General features: G+C 35.5%; 3 protein-coding genes across 3 annotated transcripts; 2 read left to right on the forward strand and 1 right to left on the reverse strand.

Annotated features, from left to right (window-relative positions):
* The first annotated feature begins 214 nt into the window (after nucleotides 1-214).
* On the forward strand, nucleotides 215-3355 carry LOC133688969 (psbP domain-containing protein 5, chloroplastic). The gene is made up of 11 exons (XM_062108645.1): nucleotides 215-369; nucleotides 454-626; nucleotides 806-914; nucleotides 1384-1433; nucleotides 1541-1608; nucleotides 1700-1798; nucleotides 2340-2399; nucleotides 2534-2593; nucleotides 2678-2732; nucleotides 2943-2992; nucleotides 3108-3355. The coding sequence occupies exons 1-11, from the start codon at nucleotides 308-310 to the stop codon at nucleotides 3204-3206; spliced, it is 885 nt and encodes a 294-aa protein (XP_061964629.1). The 5' UTR covers nucleotides 215-307; the 3' UTR covers nucleotides 3207-3355.
* A 3191-nt stretch (nucleotides 3356-6546) lies between these two features.
* On the reverse strand, nucleotides 6547-9727 carry LOC133688968 (uncharacterized). Its single transcript, XM_062108644.1, has 3 exons — nucleotides 8891-9727; nucleotides 7872-8124; nucleotides 6547-7231 (listed from the first exon to the last, which is right to left on the reverse strand). Exons 1-3 carry the CDS (start codon nucleotides 9224-9226, stop codon nucleotides 6852-6854), a joined length of 969 nt encoding a protein of 322 aa, XP_061964628.1. The 5' UTR covers nucleotides 9227-9727; the 3' UTR covers nucleotides 6547-6851.
* A 2746-nt stretch (nucleotides 9728-12473) lies between these two features.
* On the forward strand, nucleotides 12474-20087 carry LOC133688569 (uncharacterized). Its single transcript, XM_062108088.1, has 5 exons — nucleotides 12474-12714; nucleotides 12875-15512; nucleotides 15900-17456; nucleotides 18386-18641; nucleotides 18735-20087. Exons 2-5 carry the CDS (start codon nucleotides 12936-12938, stop codon nucleotides 19310-19312), a joined length of 4968 nt encoding a protein of 1655 aa, XP_061964072.1. The 5' UTR covers nucleotides 12474-12714; nucleotides 12875-12935; the 3' UTR covers nucleotides 19313-20087.
* Nucleotides 20088-24318: the final 4231 nt, after the last annotated feature.

Here is a 24318-nt window from a genome sequence, read left to right on the forward strand (position 1 = left end):
TAAATAATTTTAAATAATACTTTTTACCACAAAAATATTTGGATTTCAATGAGATTATATGCAATTATATGTTGGGTTCATGAAATCTGTGATTTTTCCTTAGCATTGTAACATCTTGAGGACTAGATTGTCATTTCAGTAATAGTTGGGTTTAAAATTGCGTACTCTTATAGTTTCTATACTGAAAAGTATTTTTCACAATTGGAGGACTGGTTTACAGTTAACTTTCCAGTTTATAAAGAGGAAACTGAAATGTGAAGTGGATGAGGTAAGCTCATAATAGTGGAAGAAGGAAGAGACCACGGCAATGGCAATGGCTCTTTGTTCTCCTTCACCCTTCACAGCCCATCACCACAATCCTTTCTTTAGGTACTGTTCTCAATTCTACACCATCCATGTCTTTTTCTTTGGTTCTTTAACATGGGCCATGCTTTGATGTGGTTTTCATTTCAGGAACCAAAGTAGAATCTTGTTAAGCCAGAAGAAATGTAAATTAAAAGAGAAGATTATGGCATGTTCATGTGCTTGTTCTTCTTCAGATCCCAGTTTACAAAATGGGTTTTGTAGAAGGGACTTGGTGCTTTTTGGTCTCTCTTCTTCATTATCCATTGCCTTTCCATCTTCAGGTGAGCTTGAGCTTCAATGAAACCTTAATCTTTTTGTTTGAGATGATTGATTTTATGATTTGAGTGGTGTAGAAAGAGCTGATACACTGCCTTTCTTGTTGTGCTTGCTTTGGACTTGTGAGACATATATAATACCTTGAAAATGCTTGAATTTCACTGATTTTTCTAGTTCTTTATAGGGATACTTGCTGAGGAAGATCTGAAAATGACTTCAGTGGTTGATGAAATAAACGCCTATACTTATTCATATCCAGCGGAATTGCCATCTAAGAAGTTCCTCTTCAAATGGTAGGTGTTTGAATCCAAGTGCTATTCAGTATAGTCTGAAGCAGTGCATTAGGTCTGCGTGTTGTTTAATATGTTTTCTTTTATCTGTGTGTTTTGACTGCAATTCCAAGTGAAGAAGTATTTTTTCATGAATTGGATGATTATGTTGCTGGAGGCAAATGTGAATTGGAATATATTAATAAAGGATTTGAGCATCCATAGACATTCATATACCTGAAAAAATTGGACAATCTAGAAAAATGTTCCCCGGCGAACGGTTTTGCTACCAAGTTCACTCTGAGAGGGAGCCATTTTAATTGGGTTTCTCTCTTTAACAGTAATTCCATAATTCAAATGTGTTCGAAATGTTGACAAGTCTTACGACTACATTTATTTGGTGTTCTGTCTGCAATTTTGCTTCTCTTTATTGCTATGGTGTGTCCTTGGAAATTATGGGAACATAACTTTATTAGTGATTTGCTTATTAAAGGGTGGAATCCAGAAAACCTGAACGCTACTCATCAGCTGCACCACTGTCCCGTAAGTTCAGTTAATTTGCTATATGAGGGATGAGAGAACATGAACTATTACATGCCCTTTTAAAAAACACATTTATTCGTGCTTATATTGTTTTGAACTTGATACAGCTGATGCACGCCTGCGCATTGTGTCCGAGCGCGTTGACATCATCGATAACCTCATCCTCTCTGTTTCGGTAACAATTCCATTTGACCTTATTCTAGCTAGATGGAATGTCTGATGAGGTTGTTTTTTTCAAGGATTATGATTTTATTACTTTGATTCAGATAGGTCCTCCAAATCTTCAGTTTGTAAAATCTAAAGACAAGAGTACCTGGGCTGCAAAAGATGTTGCTGATTCTGTTTTGTCTGACAAGTCTTCACTGGTAATATGTCTTAGCATCTCTTACTACGATTTAAGAGGTCCTCAGTTTGACATACATATCTGATGGATTTTCCGGACCACTGTGACAAAAACAGAATAGGTGCAGAATTAAAACATAAGTTTGAATCTTATATTAAATAATAAATTTTTCTTATAATAAGAATCATCTTCTCAAATCTCACACAAGACCTGCATTTGTGCGAAACTGAGTTCTACAAAATAATTTCCATTGTCCTAGCAACCTTAGAAATTCATTGCACTGCAAACATGGGTCCGTAGATGTTTTTGCAGAAAACAAATGGCAAAAAATTGTATCTGTAGAGGTTTGTCGGATCATAGATGATAGAGCCAACACAAGATTTCTGTTGAATCCTATAGAGAGGCTTTCTTGGTGAACAGGGTTGTTATCTGAGAAGCCTTGTCATCGTGGACGGGACTGGCCATGACCTCTCTTTGTGCTTCTTGGACTCCATTTCTTCTGAAAGCTTAACTCCTTGAATGAAGTAATGCTGGTTTAACATGCTTCATTATTTCTTTTGCAGCGAGTCACTTCAACTCAACGTTTGTCTGAGAGTTCAATTCTTGATGCACATGCTAATGAAGTAAATTTTGAAACCTTTTTGTATTTTGTAGAATTCCATATTGGGAATGCTACATACAGAAACATATATTCCTGTATTTCCATTTATGTTTTATCTTGTATAGCTGCACGAGTTATGTGGCATTTTTTTTCCAGATTGATGGTGAGCCGTACTGGTTTTATGAATATATTGTACGCAAGTCACCCACCAAAAATGTAAGTTCTCCCTTCCTTAGCAGGATTCTTTTGAAATATCTGCTACAGCTCTCTGTTGTTGATAGTTTGCATGGGAATTTGTAGGCTCAAGAATCAAATCTTTTCCGACGCTACATTGCTTCAACAGCTGAACGAGATGGTAGGGAGCCTCTTTTTTTTAAAGCAAACAGTTGCATGAAAATATATTCCAATACTAGTTTCTTTTCTCCGCTCAATAACACTAAATGTCAACTGATGACTATTCACCAGGAGAACCTGTATCCACGTCATTTCTTCTTCTTGTTTGAAATCTGGAGTATATTTCGTGGTTCTACTTTTTTTCCGAACTTACAGTTCAACTCAATTGCAGGGTATTTGTACTCTCTAAGTGCTTCAACTCTAAGCAAGCAGTGGGACAAGGTATACAGCTCTCTTGTGTCTGTATTGAGTTGAACTCGTCATTCTGCAGATACATGCCTGTATTGTTTTATTCATTGAATTAAGCCTAAACAAGATATCATTTCCTGTGCTGCAGATGGGGCCTTACTTGGAAAAAACTGTGGCCTCGTTCCGCCTTCTCCCTCCCACAGGGGACTATGTACCTCCATACAAGGATCCATGGAGATTTTGGTGACAAGCTTTCATCTTATTCATTTATAATATCTCACTCCTTTTTTCTTGTCAATTCAATAAGTGTAAAGTTTCAGGGAAAATTTAGTCATCTGTATTATTCTTTCGTTGCATGATTTTGTTGAATTCATAATCACAAACTGGGTTTTGTTATCTCTGTGGGGTTAATGTCACCAACTAAATAGGTTCCTCTGTCCCGGGAGGAATGATTATGTGACATTCAGTCGGATGCTATACTAGAGGTTGCTATTGATAAGCATCGTAAAACACCATGGAATTTCATCCGGGGGGGGAGGGCATCGTTGCTCCAGAAAATAGCCATATACATGCCATTCATGCACGTCAGTTGTTTCAAGTCTTTCGACAGAACTGATATCGACAGCCCAAGAACATGTGTCTGTCAAGAATCTCGATCGTGCCTAGATTTGATTTCATTGATTTTTTATTAACTGTTTAACATAATATTCAAAAAGGAGCCGTTTGGAAGCAGCAGATTGCAGGAGCACTCGCAAACGGCTGGTAAGATGGTAGAGCAGGGTCCATTGCGTAGCCATTTCAGAGGCCTTCATCTGCCTTACAACGGAGGCCTGAAAAAAGTAGAAAGAACAAGACGAATGCTTTAGATGACTTTTAGATATTAGATGGCCATTAATAAAGGACCAAGCTGGGGCATCTCAAAACCACATCTAAATGAACAGGTAACCTTTTTGAGCCTCTTTCATTCTCATTATTACTTATTACATGATCGAATAGCAATCCAAAAGAGATTATTGAAAAGCTTTTTTAATATATAAGTAGGGGGGGGGGGGGTAAGAGAAGGACTGAGATAACCTGAAGACGTTTCCCAAGCTGAGCCTCAACCTCTGAACCAAATGAAATAATACTGGCCAGAGATTTAAGAGGATTAATTGTAGGATCAACAGAAAGTAAACTAGGAATCCGGGGCGTAGACTAGCCTCCATCCGGCGTGGCCAAACTCTCCCTTCCCTTCTATTCTTGGCATCAATTGTTCTAGTGTTGCAGTTGCAAGCTTCTTAAATGCAAGCTAGCCATCACCCTCCGATATGGACTCTGCCAATTGACTCTCGAATACCCCAGCAGCCTGTGTGAAAGGAAAACTAACACTAGATTGCCTCGAGAAAACATTTCAATCCACAACTTGCAACAGCAAACAAGACCCTGGATAACAGATATGATGTGCACGCGCTAGCTATTCTTGATCTCTTCCTACCTTACTAGTTAATAATACACGAAACGGAGAACATGTGAGATGTATATGATCCATCCATTCACAATTACAGTATCTAGACCTTTCAACCATGGACGTTCTGATACGTACAAGCTCATCTGTAGTGGTTGACAGAGTGGATGAAAAAACTCACATGTGACCTCAGTTGGTGAGAGGGCATCTTGTTCTATGGAACGTGGGATCAGTTTGTCCTGTCAATTGCTGGCACAGCTTTGAATCTTCAATTGCCACTCCGATCCAACCAAAACTAAGTCTAGCATTGGATCCAGTCCATACTCGGGCTCAAATTTTGCTACATTTAAATGCTCTCGCTTAAGCCTCACCTGAAATCGGAAAGATCAACGTCAATATAATTATGTGTAAAAACCAGGAACAAACTAAAGAAAACAGAGCGCAACTACTGCATGAGAAATATTTAACTACAAGAGGATAGTTACTCACTTGAGCTGCAACATCACCATTTTCAAATGTTAGAGCACCTTTTGGATTTCAAACCTTTCCACACAGAGCCTTACTTTGCACAAACGACTCTTTCACACACTCCACCCCCTACCCGTTTGCATTCCTTACTAACTCTACATCCTTTCCACAAAAATGCAAGAGCCTAATAGCTTGAGCAACCCAATCACTATGTTTTTTCACACAAATACATTTCCGAAAACCTCTTTTCGATAACTGCCCTCTTCCCGAATACAGAGAATTGGGACGGTTCCGACCATTTAACGGGGCAATAACCGGAATCCCGAGAAACGGGCTGTTAAATTTTAAGCTCATCATCTTCTTTTAAGCAGTTTCTTGGCAGAATGGTAACTCTTTTGATGGGGCCCAAGAAACTTCTATACTGCTTTTGTGGTAATTAATGTTTTCAAAAAAAATTTAAAAATTTTTGTTTAAATTATTTTATTATGATTTTAAATTGTTCTAATGTTAAAAATAAATTATTATCACTGTACAATCTCAAAATCACCAAATAAATCACCATGCAGACTGACTAGGCATCCCAATCCTAAAATAAACCAAAAAATAATCAAAACCCGCTTTTAGAAAATGAAAATATAGATGAAGACAAGGGCAAATTAAAGATTAACTCTAAAATCTGTTTTCTAAGTAATTTGAATGAAAGAACGAAAGAGAGAATTTCAATATTGTCAATAATCCTCCCGTGTTCTATTTTTCTGTGCACATATTTTCTTTTAAAATATGCTAAGTTTTTAATTTTCTTTTGTTGCGAGAGCACAAGCTTTCAATTTCCAACCAAAACAAAAGATTGGATATTGACAATGATAGATGAAAACCTTTGACGATTTGAAGATGTTATAATTATATTATGATATAATTATAGTGCTTTTAAGATATAGAATATTAAATATTTTTTATATCGTATTATAATAATTTGTTTTATTGATTAATAATTTAACTAATAATTTCATGATTATTAGTATCATAATACAATTCAAAAATACTTTGTTACCACTCCGTAATAAATAAAAATGCAATATTTTTTAAGTAGTTTCACTTATTGCATGGAAAAAACTATCTTTTTGTAATTTAATAATTACTTTACTAAGTGATGATAATAATAATAATAAATAAATAAATAAAATAGCATTACCATTGTATCATGAACTTCACCTTGATACTCCATAAATACCATTGAACTTGGCGTATAACTTATTGCTGCTATTGACCACGCTTGGATTGTATGCATGGTATCAGAAGCATATGTGCCAATTTTAGATGCTGGACAAGGTAAAGCAAAAGCCATCTTGAGTTTTAGTAAAGTTCACGCAGCAAGCTTATTCTCTTTTCAACCCAACTTTGCCTGAATCTCATTTGCATCAGAGCAGCAACACAGTCCAACATTCTACCAGACCTCCCACCAGCAACCTGAACCTGATCCAGCCTTCCAAGTTTTGACAAATGCATACATACCCCCAGTGAAGGAAGCAAAAATGTATCACAGAAAGTACCAAATGCAGCTTGCAGAGAGCAAATTAGCAAATATCAAGTTTATCTCACCACCATAAGCCTATGCTCTTTTCAACATATATTTTCATACTTTTAAATAAGCCGTAAATCACTTTGCGCTCATCCATCAACAAGAAAAGACTTAGATTTCAAAGGGCTGCATTACACAGAATTCAAGTTCAACTACCCGTCCAGTGAAGAATTTCAATTAACAAAACTGCCAAAACTATGTTTTCCATGACATCAGAGCAAAGATAAGATCCAAAACGCCAAAGAGGATGCTTTTTTTTTTTTTTTTTGCTGTCCAAAGCAATACAACTAGAAAGTCACCTTTCACGAAGCCAGAGCCTAGTGCCCACTGTTTATTTTGCATTGGTATATGAACAACAAGAAACACATGTCCATATATGTGTGCCAAATGAAATGGGCATTTTACCGCACTGGCTGCTGGTTGTAATGATTCTTCTCTTTCTTCTTGGCTGCAGCTAGCCTTGCACTTCTTGCAGCAGCCTCTTGAGCAGCAGCTTTGGCACCCCCATCCATCTCTTTACTAGACTTCTTCTTCTTTGCAGATGCCATCCTCTTTAGTCGTTCTTTCATGTCAACAGCAGAAGCATCCTCCTCCGCATGCTCCGCTCCAGCAGCTTCTTCTGGCCTGTTATTGGCTTCTGAATTGGTGGGCTGATCTTGGGGCTCCTTTGCTGACTTGTCCTTCTTTTTCTTCTTCTTGGCGTTTTTGGACTCTCCAGCGACATTTTCCTTCTTATCTCCCTCTTCATGAGTCTCCCCATCTTTCTTCTCCTGTGCAGCATCTGCAGATGCAAGTAAAAAGAACTCTTTCTCAGAGGAGATTCAACACCAGACGCGTATTTAAGGCTAAACATCTGGCTACAAAATAATAGGGAACAACTGCACTTTACACTTCCGTGGTCCTAGCAAAAACTGGAAGAAACAACAAAAATACCTCTCTATACCAATACAAAGTAGAAGGGTAAAATTATGAAACAATTTGAAACCAAAAGTTAAGCATGAGGGACATGGAAGCAGTGCGCATGGGCACATTGATTATCAGCTAAATTGCAGCAAACCTGACGATGCATTAAGTGGTTAGAATGTACATTTTGACTTGTCTAGAGCAAATATGATCCAACTATCCAAGTTTCAACTACAACATGTATTATTGAAGCAAAGAATACTATCAATGAATGAGTAAAGTATAATGCTCAAACTATAAGAGAGCGTTGAATAAACACTTTTAGCATGCAAACAACCAGAAACCTTGGAAGATAAAGCTTTGGCACGTAACAACAAGTTTCATGTGCTTGTCTAGGTCATTGCTATTATCTAAAGAAACATAATGCATCAACTGATTTTAAACTTCTATGCCAATTAAACATCCGTGATCGGCACCACGGACAAACTTTTGGGCTTTTGTCATATAAATGGAATTACCAAGTGACTCATCTTGGCCATTGCTATCTTTCTGAGCAACTCCAAAATCCGCAAGAAGGGCCTCAAGCTCTGCAAGTTCCTTCTTCTTTCTTTCCTTCTTAGAAAGTTGTCTTTCTGTCTCCTTGGGTGGCAGAGGAACTTCAGGGGTCTTCTTCGCCACTGGCTCAGGGTGTACTGCCTCTGGTTCATGGTCATGTTCTTCCTCTACATCATCATCACCTTCATCCAAAATATCTTCTTCACTCTCACTTTCCTGCAACCCACAAAAAAAAAAAGCAATCAGTGCATGCCAGCAAATGTTGAAGTTTTCATAAACCATTTGCAAAGTTCTTTCCGTTCTATGGGGATTGTGGAAGACAAATAAATAGTAACCTATCAAGATTTTAAAACAAAAACAGTTCAAGTGCGACACAAGTATAAAAAAATGATCCAGGGTTTGCGCTGTCACAATAATTCAGCCTTCCCATTAATTTTCTGCAACTCCTCTCCAGCCTCAGGTTGAAATCATATTTTAGGATATAATGGCTAGTCTTCCACAGAGCATTCATGTCTTAATTTTTTTTCTCTGCAGATGTACCTTTTCTATTCCTTTCAAAAAGTAAAAAAATAAAATAGTAACATAGAACCCAGCCAATTTGGAAAGAAAATCATAACAGCCCATATGTAATTACCATGCCAGGATCACCATGTAATCACATGGTATGTACAACACACAATCAAAAATCCTATCATTACAACAAAAAACTTGAGCATTGCAAATAAAACTAACAGACTCGCAGACTAATATAGCAAATGGGATTGGATTAACAAAACTAATAGCAACTCCCTATCAATAAAGCACATAAATCAATCACATGTAGCATACAACTCCTAAGCATAATAAAATCGTGCCAAGGATGCATATCAATCTATCATCCACGCCATAATAATCACCATTCAAATTATCAAGAACCCTTGAATCCAAACCAATAATTACCCACACGTGTACATACATAAGACATTTAAATCCATCCTCTCACCTCTACATGGGCAGATTTCTCCTCACTCTGCTGCTGGTCCGAGGACCCCCAAACAGATGGAGGCGGTGCCGTCGTAGCATAATAATCATCGTCATCTTCGTCGTCAACATCAGCCCAAGATTTAGCAGTAAGTTTTGCCGGGGCCCAAAAAACTTCCGGATCAGGCTCCTTCGATTGCTGCTCTTTCCCACTCTTAGAACCCCCTTTCCCACTCTTCGAACCTACACGCTCCTTATCAGATTTCTTCTTCTTCCTCAATGTCTCAAGCGCAGCAAACACGTTCGTGCTGTTAATCACCAACGATCCCTCATCTCTCCTGCTTCCTCCACCCGCCATGATTACCAACTTAGGGACAAAACTGTAAATTCGCAGAAATTTCAGGGACTAAACTCGAAATTTGTGAAAATCGTATGGACAAAGAACGACGACGACGACAAATTCCTAGGGTTTCAATAAATGAAAGATCAGATAAATTACAAGATAAAATGTAAAATTAAGATTTAACAAAAAAAAACAAAATTATTAAGTGATAATTTATACTTATCGACAAATCGATTAAAAAACCAAATCGTTAAAATTAAACTTCGGTTTTCGTGGCAATTGTTATACAAAAATTAGGGTTTCTTTGTGGAAATCGAGAGAGATAAAGTTCCGATGAGAGGCGGATATGGCGGAAAATGAGCGGCGGCGGCGGCGGCGGCGGCGGTGGCGGTGAGAGAATATTTTGAATTAGGGTTTGAACGGATATTTGATTTGCATGTGAAAGGAAAGAGAGGAGGTAGGGCTTGTCGCTGCTGTAGTGGCTTTATTAGATAACGTTATGAGAGGAAGGAGGACGAGAGGAAGGGTGGAATTTATAGAGTTTATTTTTTCGGAACGCTTGCCCTTGATAAATCTTTTATTTACAGTTAGTAGTTTGAGAGAACGGCGTCGTGCTGGGGATTTGACGAAAAATATAGTAGATATGGTAGGAAAATAATTACTTTACTCCTGTTATTTTTTTACAGTAACGGGCCAAGAAATTATCTAGATTATTGAATCATTTGATTAATGAGTGGATGATTGGATCAAATTAATTAATTATTTTTATTAAAACAATATTGTTTTATTATCTTTAAAAATATATATATTTAATTAGATCAATCATGTTATTGAAAATCTGGTTGTGCCATGAAATTTTATCAATTTAATATTTATTATTTTTATTTGATTTAATTATAAATTTAACTTGAGCTAAACACTCTTTATAACGGTTTCCATAGCCAGGATTATAGGGGGAAAAACGAGCAAAATGAGAAATTACACTCAGAATGTCGACTAAGAAAATTATTTTCAAAAACTCCTTAGAAGGTCATTTTATTGAATTTTGGATATTCTTTTCTATGTATTTATGATAAAAATATTCATCTGTTCAAAGGCACGTATTTAAACGATGCTGATTCGTCAACACTTGCATTTATTCAAGGATTTTATAAAACAAAAATGTTTATTATTTTAAAAAATCAATAATATAAAGAAATTCATATCTATATAACACAAAATCCTATAAAAAAAGGCAATAAAACTTTAATGTCGAGATATTTTTTTAATAAAATCGGTTACTGTATATTATATAATCCCTGCTTATTATCTATATTTTTTAAATATTAGATATGCTCTTTTTCATCTATTTTTTTTTCTTTTTAAATTTTATTTAATACCTAATTTATGATATTTTTTCTTTTTGAATATTAATATCGACTCCTTCTTAATTATAAATAATGTTTATAATCTATCATTGTATTTTGTTTTCTTGAACTGAATTTATGCGCTCCATTTCTGCCCAATAAGATAAACCTTAAATTTATATTTAGAGTTTGATGCCCATGTTACGTTTGTTAATTGTTAGTGTTTCCCACGTAATGCGCGAGAGTGATTTTCTAGTTTTTAGTACATCTAAGAGAGAGAAAATGAGCTTTTTAAAGTGGAAGTATTTAATTTTAACGGTGATAAGTAATTAAGAAAAATAATCACGTCGTCGTTTTAAAGAACAGTTACTAGCTTGTTTCTTTTCTGTTAGTTTTCAAAATACCAAGGTGCTTTTAATCCCTTGGGTTTGTTGTCATTCATTTCTAAATCCTTGTCATCTTTTCTTTCATTTTTTCTCCCTCTGGATGTACAATTTTTATGCTTTTTTTTATAAAATAGTTTAATATCCATTTATCATGGAACATATCCACACTATTTTATATTTAAAAATATAATTACGATTATTTTTGAAAATATTTTTCACTTGAAAATATATTAAAATAATATTTTTTTATATTTTAAAAAATATTATTAATATCAACATATCAAAATAATTTTAAAACACTAAAAAATATTAATTTAAAAAAATTTAAATTTTTAAAAATACTTTAAAAATATAAAAATAAACAAAATCACACACGTAATAAGTACCGAGTTTTATAGTTGCATCCTTTTGTCAAGTTATTGCTTCAAGTAAGTATTCAATACAATGTCTTGAAACGTCACCAGCATTATCAGTGATAATTAACACCGGAATTATTGTGGCAGCTGAACAAAATAAATAATCATGGTGGACGAATTGTGTGTTGTTTTCTTTAGCTGGTAAGAAACTAGTATATAAATAAGGTCGTGATGCGTTACAGCTCAAATAAAAAAATAAAACTAAACGTAAAAATAAAAATAAAACATGTCTGGATTATAGAAAGTTGTTTGTTGTTGTTATTAAACTCAGTTTATGGGTTAATTTTAAAATTTTTCGATCTAATTTTTTATTTAATTTAAAATTAAAATTAAATTATAGGAAAATTGTTCTAACAGGAAAGATCTAAACTTCGGAGAAGCAAAACTTGAACCGCAACAGAACTAACAACCTTTATTTCTAATCCACGTATAAGCAAAAGCATTCCACTTATTTTCCCGGAATACATAATCCACGTATCTGGCTCTTCCAGCCTCAACCTCTTCTATCCAATCAAGGCTTCAAGCTCTTCCTCCATCAAATCCACGCTTCACTCCAATTAAGCGAGAGGAGAGTACACATCCACCTATTTTCTCCTTTGCGTTAGCTCTCTAGTTTCCTTAATGGCGCCTCATAAATAAAAAAAAAATCCTGATGGCGTTCTCGATATTTTGAGTTTATACTGTGTTAAGGAATACTTTTTAAAGTGTCTTTGATTAATAATATTTTTTTATTTTTAAAATTTATTTTTGATATTAATACATTAAAAATATTTTTAAAATACAAAAATAAATAAATAAGCTTATATAAAAGACACGAAGAATAGTTGACAAACAGATAAAAGGAATAGTAAATTAAAGCTATTAGTTTTATCTTGCGAAAATATACAAATCTAGCAAAAACCGAGCCGCTTAACTACCGCTCCTCTCTCACCAATTTAAAATCCTACCTCTCCACGTGTCAAACAGCTCATCTTCACCGCCGATTTTATTTATTAATCGTACGGATGATAAATAATTGAGGGTTTAGTATCTGACGTTTCGCATTATTCCACGTAGCATAATCGAAAGGACTGGAAATATTTTCTATTCTTGTCACTATTTTAATTTTATTTTCTTTTTATTTTCGAATCAAAACCCCTCTTCTCGTGAAACCTAAAGAAACCCTAGCTCCTCTCTGTTTCCCACGTTAACCAAAAAACAAATCCCTCAAATTATCGAAAAATTAGTGACTAAATTCAACAATTCGGTTAGGGTTTTAATTCGCAATTCATAGATTCACATACTGATCCATGTTCCATGCACGTGATCTTCATATTTCTCTCGAGAAATCGAATTCTCGCAGTATTTCAATCCAGGTACCTTTTTGATTTTGTGCCTTTGGATGTTATTTGGTCAATTCTGGGTTAGTTCGTGATAATAAGGCCTTGATTGTTTTGTTTGATGTGCTAATGCTTGAATTTTGGTAATTTAGAGGGTAATTTTGGTCATTTGGTGTGGTTTTTGTTTTTTTTACAGATCTGAAAATGCATGATTGGGATTTGAAAATAAGGGGTTTTGGTTTTTGGTGTTTGGATTGATGGAAAATAGAGTAGGAAAGTCTCATGGAGTGGGAATTCCTAAGAAGTCGAGATCCTTGGATCTCAAGAGTCTCTATGAAACTAAAAATTCAAAATGGTATCAAAATAGTAATAATTTGAAGCGGAAGGGTGGTGGTATAGGTGATGATGAGAAGGGACATAAAAACAAGAAGAGTAGAAAGGAGGTTTGCATTAGTAGTTTTAAGAGTGTTAACAGTAGCTATAGTAAGAGTTTAAAGGAAGTGTATAATGGGAGTTTGAGTTTAGGTTTGAAGGACCCGAGGACTGGGTTGATTCAGAGACTGGCTGATAGTAATGGGTTTAGTGGTGCTTTGTTACCCTTGGAAGACGGGGCTGTTAAAATTCCTAGGCGAAAACGGGGTTTTGTGGGGCGAAGGAAGGTGGACAATGGTAGTGAAGGGGGCAAGCTGGCAAGAGGGTTTGGCAGGGAAGTGGGCAATGCTGACCAGGCTGATAAGTTAACTGGTGAAGATGAGGGTAAAGGGGTTGAGAATGGCAGTCAGGAGTCGAAGGCAGTGGTGATATTGGTTAGTGTAGTGGGTGATGTGGATCAGGCTAGCAAGTTAACTGGTGAAGGTAAAGCTAAGCAGGTTGAGCATTCAAAGGCTAAACAGAAGAAAGGTTCTGATGATTTGAAAGAAAATAGAAATGGTGAATTGGATGCAAGTAGGCATTTGAAGGAAGAAGACGGGCATGATGGTCATTCAGTTGCTACAAAAAGAGATTCATCGTTGAAGAAGTCTGACAATTGCCCTTTCGTTGTTAATAATGGGGATTCATCTCTGAAAAAGTCACTGAGGAAGCGGAGTAGGAAAAAAAAGGATATGGTGTCTAACAAGAAAAGAACCAAGGAGGCTGACCCATCAGTTGATGCTTCTATAAAGATCAGTGATGTTTTGCACGATGAGGATGAGGAGAATCTTGAAGAGAATGCAGCAATGATGCTATCATCACGATTTGATCCAAGCTGCACGGGTTTTTCTTCAAACAGCAAAGCCTCAGCCTCACCATCTAAAGATGGTTTCCAAGAATTTGCTGCTTGTGAGTCTAGCTATGTCTCTGGATCTGAATCATCATCTGTTGATACTGATGGTAGAGTATTACGACCTAGGAAACAGAACAAAGAGAAGGGTAACACGAGGAAACGGCGCCATTATTATGAAATTTTATCTGGGGACTTGGATGCACATTGGGTTCTCAACCGGAGAATAAAGGTCTTTTGGCCTTTGGACCAGAGTTGGTATCATGGTCTTGTTGGTGACTATGACAAAGATAGGAAGCTTCATCATGTAAAATATGATGACCGGGATGAGGAATGGATTAATCTCCAAAATGAAAGATTTAAACTCTTGCTTCTCCCTTGTGAAGTTCCAGCTAAGACTAGAAGGAAAAGGTCAGTGACAAGAAACAAGTGCTCCAATGGGGGAAAGGAAAAACTGATGTCTAGAAAAGAAAAGAGGGACCTGATGACAGAGGATGATAGCTATGAAGGGGCTTATATGGACTCAGAGCCTATCATCTCGTGGTTGGCTCGATCTACTCATAGAGTCAAATCTTCTCCTCTTTGTGCCTTGAAGAAACAGAAAACTTCTTATCTATCTTCTACTAGGACACCACTGTCTTCCCTAAACAGGGATAGAGTTAAGTTATGTAGTAATTCTGCTTCATCAGAGAGTGTCGCCACTGATGGAAGGAGTGGTTTGCCTGTGATGGAGAAGCCTGTTTACCCCAAAGGTAGTAAGCTCCCTATTGTTTATTACAGGAAGCGGTTCCGCGAGACAAGCAATGTGTTGCGTCATGAATCCAAGGGTGTTCATATTTCTGCTAGTGTAGCAGAATCTGTTAGATCTCTGGTGCGTCATACTGTTAATTCTGAGGCTTTGGAAGAGCACGATACTTCTCTTGGAAGATTGAATCCTGATGAGGATTTGGATATGTTGGATGCTTTTGATCCTTTATGGTCAACTAATAAAGCAGGGTTGTTGAGATTAAATATTTCTGCCATAGAACCAAGATGGTTCAGGTTCAAGTTAAGCTTCCTATTGCCTTCTGTCCCCCTTCACTACTCATTTGGCTCAGAAATTGTTTGGTTGATCCATGCTATGGCACTGCTTCAGTATGGTATGCTTATGACTACATGGCCAAGGATTCATTTAGAGATGCTTTTTGTCGATAATGGGGTTGGATTGAGGTTTCTCCTGTTTGAAGGTTGCTTGAAAGAGGCTGTAGCTTTTGTTTTCCTGGTCTTGACAATATTTTATCAACCTAATGAGCAGCAGGGGAAATGTGCTGGCTTCCAGTTGCCAATAACTTCAATCAGGTTCAAATTCTCTTGCATTCAAGATTTCAGAAAGCAGTTTGCCTTTGCATTCTACAACTTCTCTGAAGTAGAGAATTCAAAGTGGATATACCTGGACCATAAGCTCAAAAAGCATTGCTTGCTTTCTAGGCAATTACCTCTGTCTGAATGCACTTATGATAATGTGAAGGCCTTGCAATGTGGAATGAATCAGCTCCTTAGTCCTTGGGCCTGCAGTGATGCCACCTTAAATAAGGTACTTTAACCTTACATAGTTAAATATGCTTTTGAAGATGACTTGCAGCTTTTACTTTTGCTTCCAGATTTTTCCTTGGAAAATAAATTCCTTTTCGTGATGTTTTTCCCTCTGTGTTTTCTCTTATTCTCTACATACGTGCCTGCTTTTTTTCCATTTCTTAATGTACAAATCGTGTGGCTTTTTTTTGTCCTCTTACATTATTTTATGTTCATTTTTGTTTTGATTATTGTAATCATTAATCTGATGAGACCAATTGCTGCAGCATAGTTACCCTTGTTTGGGACAGCTGTGCAATCCTTTGCACTGCAATTCTGAATGGCTGCACGGTGTTTTTTTTTTCTTTTAGGATTGTTATTAACTGCCATGATATTTACTGTTGAACAGGTCTTGCATAGGAGGTCTAGACAGAGCATCGGTCTCGTGGGGTTCTCCAGAGAATCTACTTGTGTTAATTCTAATCTGTCTTCTTCTAAGTCTGATAAAAATCACAGATATTTACCTTCATTTGCGCTTTCTTTTACTGCTGCTCCTACTTTCTTTTTGGGTTTGCATCTGAAGATGCTTATGGAACATAGTATGATGCACATTAACTTTCTGGATCACGATTCAATAGAGCATCCAGAAAAATCGAGTGGTTTGCTGGCTGACAGCTGTTCTAGTGTAGAGGACTGCTCCAAAGAATATTTAGATGGTACTCCTGGTAATGATTTTAAAGCTTTGTTGATGGGTGCTGACTTTGATGGATGCATATCTCGTGCTAAACCAGAGTCACAAACAGTTGATGAGACTGATCCTGGTTCTAGTACTCTTCTGAAGGGTATTACGGTTGAAATTCCATCAGTTAATTTGAACCAGCATGTTAATAAGGAATTACGCAGTGTTCAACGGTCCTCTGATCTGTCATGGAATATGAATGGTGGCATTATTCCCAGCCCAAACCCTACTGCTCGCAGAAGTACCTGGTATCGAAATAGAAGTAGTTCTGCATCTTTTGGGTGGTCTGATGGAAGGACTGACTTTCTTCAAAACAATTTTGGTAATGGACCTAAGAAGCCACGGACACATGTTTCTTATGCATTGCCTTTAGGAGGTTTTGATTACAGCCCGAGGAATAGAGGACAACAGCAGAAAGGGTTTTCACATAAACGAATCAGGACAGCCACTGAGAAGAGGACTTCAGACATTTCCAGGGGTTCTGAAAGAAACTTAGAGTTGTTGTCTTGTGATGCAAATGTGTTGATTACAAATGGCGACAAAGGATGGAGAGAATGTGGGGTGCAGGTTGTACTAGAGCTTTTCGATCATAATGAGTGGAGGCTTGGTATTAAGCTTTCAGGAACTACAAAGTATTCATACAAGGCACATCAGTTTCTGCAAACTGGGTCAACAAATCGGTTTACACATGCTATGATGTGGAAAGGAGGAAAAGAATGGACATTGGAATTTCCTGATAGGAGTCAGTGGGTTCTTTTTAAAGAGATGCATGAAGAATGCTACAATCGGAACATGCGAGCTGCATCATTTAAAAACATTCCTATTCCTGGGGTCTGCCTGATAGAGGAAAATGATGATAATGGAATAGAAGCACCATTTTTCCGGGGTTTTAAGTACTTTCGGCAGCTTGAAACAGATGTGGAGTTGGCTTTGAATCCATCAAGGGTGCTATATGATATGGATAGTGATGATGAAAAGTGGATGCTGAAAAATCGAAGTTCTTCAGAAGTCAACAGTAGTTCACGGCAGATTTCAGAAGAAATTTTTGAGAAGGCGATGGACATGTTTGAGAAGGCTGCATATTCTCAACAGCGGGACCAGTTTACATCTGATGAAATAATGAAACTTATGGCTGGAATTGGGCCCACAGGAGCCATCAAAATCATCCATGAATATTGGCAGCATAAGAGGCAGAGGAAGAGAATGCCTCTGATCCGTCATCTCCAGGTAACTTCTGAAATTGCTGTTTATTTTCTGTTATTTTTTTTTGTGTTTGAGCTCTGGTTGACATAATTTTTGGTTCAGCATAAGGTTATGAAGATTTGCCTGTTTTCTTGGTAGAAGTTTAAGTATTTGGTTCTGATGAAATAAGCATGATCTTGAGGTTGTTAACAATAAAGCATTATATTTTATAAATCCAAGATATGAAGAAAAGTCATGCTTGTATGAATTTAAAAGGGAGGAAACAAGACAAGTTTGGTCTAAAGGAGCCTTTGGAGCTATAGTTTGGTTGTTCAAGTACTCATTGAAACAGATGAGTAAGAATTAGATGAAGGACAAGTTTCTTGATAAATAATCCTAGTCAAGTTACATGTTAGCTTAAATCAGGAGCTAAATATTGATGAAGCAGCATATGGACCTATGATTTATGGTCTAGTAAAAAATCTCAGCTCATTTGTCTTGATTAAATAATCCCAGTCAAGTTACATATTAGCTTAGGAAAGGAGCTAAATATTGATGAAGCAGCATATATACCTATGATATAGGGTCTAGAAAAAAAAACAGCTGGGATAAATGAGCCCGGAGAGAGTTTCAAAGGGAAAGATAAAACTGTAACGTGCACAGAGAGGAACCTATTGTTTCCACCATTCACATCTGTATTAATGGACTGAGAGTTTAGTCTTCTGTTGAATTATTCAATGACCAACTGTTGCATGACCACTATTCACATCTGTATTAATGGAATAAAAAATGTATCATTTTACTTCAATTTGACCAGGCAGTTCTCTAATCTTATGGTCCAGCATGTAACTTTGTCAAACTTGGTTTATCTTTTAATATGCTGTGTTCTTGTATGCGCCATTTATATGCTGATATGTTTTCTGTTAAACATATTTTTTGGCATGACAAGATGTGCAACTATGCTTTTTATGCAGCCACCACTCTGGGAAAGGTATCAGCAGCAATTGCGGGAGTGGGAGCAAGCAAGGGAAAGAAGCAGCACAAGCCTCCCTAGTGGATGCCATGGGAAGGTTGCACTCGAAGACAAGCCACCCATGTATGCTTTCTGTTTGAAACCTCGGGGTTTGGAAGTGCCTAACAAGGGATCAAAACAAAGGTCACACAGGAAATTTTCAGTTGCTGGAAAAAGCAATGCTTTTGCAGGAGATCATGATGGCTTTCATCCTTATGGTAACTTTTTTTACCCATTGATATTTTCTCCATTTCCATTCCTTAATGTGCTTCTCAACTTTCACCTTAATCATATTATATTTGTTTTCCTAGGAAGAAGAATAAATGGCTTTGCTTCTGGAGATGAAAAGACTATATATCCAGTACATATCAATGAATCTTTTGATGATTCCCCATTGCCTCGGATATCACCCAGGTTCTTCTCACCACAAGATGCTTGTGCCCCTGGATATTTCTCAATGACAGGTGATAGGTATGATAGAAATCATCTCCAGAAACTTCGCAGGACCAAGTCAAAGAAACTTGGGACCTGTGTGTCTCCCTATGGTACTCAGATGGCTGCTTTATATAACCAGAGAATGATGGATCAGGGAAATGGATTTCATCGGTGGAATGCAAGTTTCTCTGACTGGCCTAGTCGGCAGCATCACCAGATAGATTTTAATGTGAGACATGGCCTTGAACAGTTAAATGGTTCAGATCTTGATGAATTCAGGTTGCGTGATGCTTCTGGTGCAGCTAAGCATGCACTCAATATGGCTAATATCAAGAGAGAAAGGGCACAAAGATTGCTTTACAGGGCAGATCTTGCAATTCACAAGGCTGTGGTTGCTCTAATGAATGCTGAGGCGATAAAAGCTTCTTCTGAGGACGTAAATGGTGATGGGTAGAATGAAAAAACCACATATGAGTTGATACGAATTTGCCAGCCCCTTCAGCTTGCAGTCTGCATCCTCTGAATCCAAAGAATTCAGTTATAGACTTCACATTGTTTTTGCTGGAACAGTCTGGTGTTTCTTTTATCAGTGGCAGTGACTTTTTGTCATTAGCCTCTCCAGTGGGTTTCTAACAGGAGTGCTGTGACATTTAGAGGGGAGAAAGGTTTTTTTTTTTGTTTGCCTCTGCCGCATTAACCTTTCATCAATCTGGCAGTTTTGGTTAGCAACTTTCCAGGTCTTTTACCCACTCTTTTTTTTATTCGTGGTAGCTGGTTTACCTGCACAGATCCTGCTGGTAAAGGGGTGTGTGGAGTTTTGGCTGTGGATCTTTGTACAGATTTTTGTTTCCTTTTCTTTTTGTTTTTTTTCCTTAACCATGATAACAAAGTAGCAGTTGGCCGAAATAATACGACACCCCTGGATTCGACTTACAAGTTCCCATCTGATTCAATATTGGAGCATTCACTAGATTGATATGTATCAACAGAATGCGTTATCCATGAAAGTAGAGGAGGAAAAATTCTGTAAGTAATTTCTTATAATCTTTTATAGAGATTCATTAGAGGTGTATAATTTATTTCTGGATCATTGTTTCAAATCCTTGTCAATATTTAGTTAGATTCCTTGAGTAACAGAGAGAGTTGGAAAGTTTGTGGCCTTTCATGTTCTTGTTAATATTTTGTTATTTAAGCAATAAATAAACACGCAGAAGTTCATGGGCTCTTCACCTCGGCGGTCACTCTCCTCTAGTCATGTGCGTCTTTTCATGGGAAAGAAACCAACTCAAATAACTATTTTGTATATGGCCTGAAAGCCAACAGAGAAACCTAAAAATATAGCTGACAGAAAATGTGTTGTAAATATGTGTTTGAACAGCTAAACTTAACAGTGTCATAGACTTGTTTCAAGTGCACTTTGATATTTTATAATGTGACGGACAAGAGTGTTTTGTTGGTGGAGTCATGATTGCGAGTTTCCTTTTGGTAGTGTGGTTGCGACATCTGATGGTGATATAGAAATGTTCTGCAATTGAAATGTTTTTCTGAGGATATGGTGATCCGTCGTGGGTGGGGGTATAGTAATGCCTGTCAGCTCAGTCACTTGTTGCTGCTTTCACATATTCAAAGTCTGTCTTCACCATGCAAAATTCTTTGATTGTTGTTGTTTTAGTTGCAATTTGTAAATTCTGAAGTTTAGCAATTCCAGACTCCAGACTTTGCTATTGTTTCTCTGATAAAGGAGAAGAGTGCGTTTTGTGATTCAAGGTTGGCACGAGGCTCTCTGGCAAGGACCGCCTCCTCACGCCTCCAAGGGTTTAAGTGAATTCCAAGCATGCATGGACATCATCTATATGAAACTTGGCCTGGTTATTTTTCCCATTAGTTTCGTGGAAAGTCTTTGTGATCCGTCCCATTCTATGGTCGCTTGATACTCGGATCAGGATAATTTTGATTTGAAACTTTTGTACTTCTTCCACGAACATCAATGAGGATTTTGTACGCCTGCTGTAAAGTCTGATTGGATCAATAATCTCTGTTCTATGTTGTTGACTGTGATTGATCCCATGTTTGACAAGCTCATTGCCATTAAGGACAGTACATGCCGCATATGCTTGACGTGAATCGTTAATGAGACTACTCTCCTGCTTTTATTTCTGTTTCCATCTTGCTTCTCTGATGGACATGAGGCTGGTTAGTAAGTCGAATCTTACTGCCTTCAACCACTAACCTCAACCAGGCTTTCATTTAAATAAAGCAAACTAATAAATCAAACACAAAAACCGGAAATTGGGATGGTTATTTTGATCCAATTTGCTGTTATTTCTAGTTTTTACTCGAGGAAAATTGAATTTAAAGTATAACTAACAGTGTTGTAGTAGCTTTGGAGATTATTTGTAGCATATCAGGATGTTTCAATGCACTCCCAATATCCTATAGAATAAAAACTAGTTGGATCCTAAATTTGCTTCCTATAAGTCATCAGTTCGAGTCTCACAAATCTCAAGGCCATTGTAGGCTTATATGGTGTGTGCAAGCTGGTCCAGACATCCATGTTAATAATAATAAAAAAAAACCTAGTTAATGGACTCGTGTTCTGTCATGGATCAGATTAATTTTTTAAAAAAATATAAAAATAAATGTTAAAAGTACAAAGATTTTTTTTTATTGTTATCAAAGCTGATGAAACAGATTAATTTTGAAACCTTACAATTTAGCTCTCAGTTTAACTTGAGTTTTGAATTAAACTTTGTGAGAGCTAGCCTGACTTAAATGAAATTGATTTTATAGGTTCAAATATAACCTTGATGGTAAGTAAAACATGACTTAGCTTTTAAAAAAAATTTCATTCAAGACGACAATTTTTTAAAAAATATTGAGACAATGACATATTGGTTTGACCTCAGTCCTCTTGTAACCCGGGTCAGATCTATTGGGTTTAATAATTTTTTTATAAATTATTTTTATTTTATTTTATTTTATGATAAAAATAGAAATTCATAAAATCAAACAACGACCTGAAAATAAACACTTATTTGAGACAATGATAACCTTATAGAAAGCAAACAAAAATAAATTATGTAGTTTATTTTTTAACCAATTTAATATTGATGATGAAATAAAAAAATAAGTAAAAATAATTAAAGGACAAACAAAAACATATTTTGTTAGTGGGTAAACTCGTCAAACTTATAAATCGAGTAACTTGAGCTAGCACGTCAAACCTGTAAATTGAGTTATGGATGCCATTAAGATTATAATTTTTCCTTTTGAAACTATTTTTTGTTTAACTATATGATAACAAAAATAGACAATAGTAAAATCAAACACTAACCTAATACCTAGATTTTTTTAGACTACGATAACCTCATAGAAAATAAAATGAAACTAATTATAAAATTGAATTCACAATTAACCTAATATCAAAAATAAAATAAAAAACAAAAAAAAAGTTAAACTCGCCAAACCCACGAACTAGGTCAACCAATCAAACTTGTGAATAGGTCCATGAATTTTATAAAATTTAATGACATGACTTTTCTCTAAAACTATTTTAAAAAAACCATATGAGAAAAAAAAATAGATAATAAAAAAAAGTCAAGTTCAATAAAAAAAAAACGCCCCACCAAACCAGTAAATTGGGGCAACCTGGATTACCGTAATAAATACATAAACCACGCTAATCTTATAGAAAGACAAAATAAAAAGAAATAAATTATGAAACAAAATTCTTAACCACCCCCATATTTAAAGATGAAAATGACAAAAAAAAATCATAACAAAAAAAGAAGAAGAAGCAAAACACTGTAATCCACAATGCAATAGATATGGATGAACAATGATTTCCCTACACCATTTAATTTTGGTTACTTTATAAGTTTAATAACATAACTTTTCTAGAATACTATTTTTTTTTAACTATATGAGAAAAAATAAACTATAAAAAAGTTAAATTCAATTAAAAAAAGAAAGATACCTCGCCAAACTCGTAAACCAGGAAAACCCGAGTTGCTTGACAAACCTGCAAACCACATTAACCTTATAGAAATACAAAGTAAAAGGAAACAAATTATGAAGTCAAATTCTCGACCACTCATATATTTAAAGATGAAATTGATAAAAATAAATTTGAAACAAAAATTCAATAAAACAAATAAAAAAAAAAAAGCAAAACACTGTGGATTACTATTGTAATCCACATTGCAATGAGTGTAGGTGGACAATGGTTTCCCCACACCCTTTAGTTTTTACTATATATTTAACACATGTTTTGCTGCAGGTCAGATATTTTTTTTTCAAATAAAAAAATTATATACATAGACTTTTTCACCTTTTTGTAGTTAAAATAAACTCAAGTGAGAATAAAAAAATTTATACTTACAAGTAATCAGATAAATCAAGAACTATATATGTTAATAAATGAAAAAAAAAACCATAAACGATAACTAGAAATAAAAATAGAAAAATTGATAGACATATGTAGATCAAAATATTTAATCTCAAAAGATGGGACATTTACCCAGTTGTGTTTGCTAAGTTTATTTTTTAAAATAATTTTTTTATTCAAGCAAACAATAATAGAAATAAAGACAAAAATTAAATTGACTGAATAAAATAAAAGAAAAAAAAATACTATGCAAGGATGCATATATTAGAAATATTTGTTGAAAATATTTTTTTTTATTATAAAGTTCATTAGTACAAAAGATAAAAAAAAAAATTATAGATGAATTAGAAAAAATCATCAAAATTTAAATGCATAACAAAAAAAATCGTCTTTTAAAAGATATCTTCTTAACAAAATAAAAGAGAGAACGAGTATTAATATAAATATAAAAAACATTTAGAGAAAAAAACCATATGAAAAAATCATTGATTTAAAAAAGAATTAGAAAAAAAAATCAAGCGACACATCACATGTTGAGGGAGACGACGCGTTGTCTAATTTGCCAAGATTTCAGATATTATAGTAGTAAAAAAAAAAAACTTATATTTTGTTTTTATAAAAAAAAAAACTTGTTTTTCAATCTATTTTTACCCAAATTGACTTAATGAATCAATAGAATTTAATAACAACCCAGCTAAAACAACAAAACAATAGCAAATTAGGATTGAAAGAAAAAAAAAATGAATAAAAGAAAGATGAAGGGCAAGGTATAAACAAAAGTATGTCATAGTATGAGGAGACCTGGTGGTTGTACAAAGACGGCTGTTAGCACGGTGGGCCCAGCTTTATATGATTTCATATCTGAAACATTTTGTATACAATAAAAGGGTGAATTATGAGAATTTCAGATATCTTGAAATGGACAAAAATATATTTTCTACTATATTGGAATATTTGGAGAAACCTCCTCCACGTTTAATTAAATATTACAAAAAACAATTTTTACAACTAAAACGACCTCGTTTTTTTTTAATTATTTATTTTGGTTAGAAATAAAATAATTTCTGAAATAT

Source organism: Populus nigra, chromosome 3, assembly GCF_951802175.1.
Source record: "Populus nigra chromosome 3, ddPopNigr1.1, whole genome shotgun sequence".
Classification (NCBI taxonomy): Eukaryota; Viridiplantae; Streptophyta; class Magnoliopsida; order Malpighiales; family Salicaceae; genus Populus; species Populus nigra.

What these genes read in the sequence shown, in the direction of transcription:
- LOC133688969 (XM_062108645.1), top strand. Translation starts at nt 308, where the DNA reads ATGGCAATGGCTCTTTGTTCTCCTTCACCCTTCACAGCCCATCACCAC. An exon ending in CACCACAATCCTTTCTTTAG is followed by an intron (nt 370 to 453) that starts GTACTGTTCTCA and finishes TTTTCATTTCAG; the next exon opens with GAACCAAAGTAGAATCTTGT. An exon ending in TAAGCAAGCAGTGGGACAAG is followed by an intron (nt 2,993 to 3,107) that starts GTATACAGCTCT and finishes CCTGTGCTGCAG; the next exon opens with ATGGGGCCTTACTTGGAAAA.
- LOC133688968 (XM_062108644.1), bottom strand. Translation starts at nt 9,226, where the DNA reads ATGGCGGGTGGAGGAAGCAGGAGAGATGAGGGATCGTTGGTGATTAAC. An exon ending in AGAAATCTGCCCATGTAGAG is followed by an intron (nt 8,125 to 8,890) that starts GTGAGAGGATGG and finishes TGTGGGTTGCAG; the next exon opens with GAAAGTGAGAGTGAAGAAGA. An exon ending in TGGCCAAGATGAGTCACTTG is followed by an intron (nt 7,232 to 7,871) that starts GTAATTCCATTT and finishes TTGCATCTGCAG; the next exon opens with ATGCTGCACAGGAGAAGAAA.
- LOC133688569 (XM_062108088.1), top strand. Translation starts at nt 12,936, where the DNA reads ATGGAAAATAGAGTAGGAAAGTCTCATGGAGTGGGAATTCCTAAGAAG. An exon ending in GTGATGCCACCTTAAATAAG is followed by an intron (nt 15,513 to 15,899) that starts GTACTTTAACCT and finishes ACTGTTGAACAG; the next exon opens with GTCTTGCATAGGAGGTCTAG. An exon ending in CTCTGATCCGTCATCTCCAG is followed by an intron (nt 17,457 to 18,385) that starts GTAACTTCTGAA and finishes CTTTTTATGCAG; the next exon opens with CCACCACTCTGGGAAAGGTA.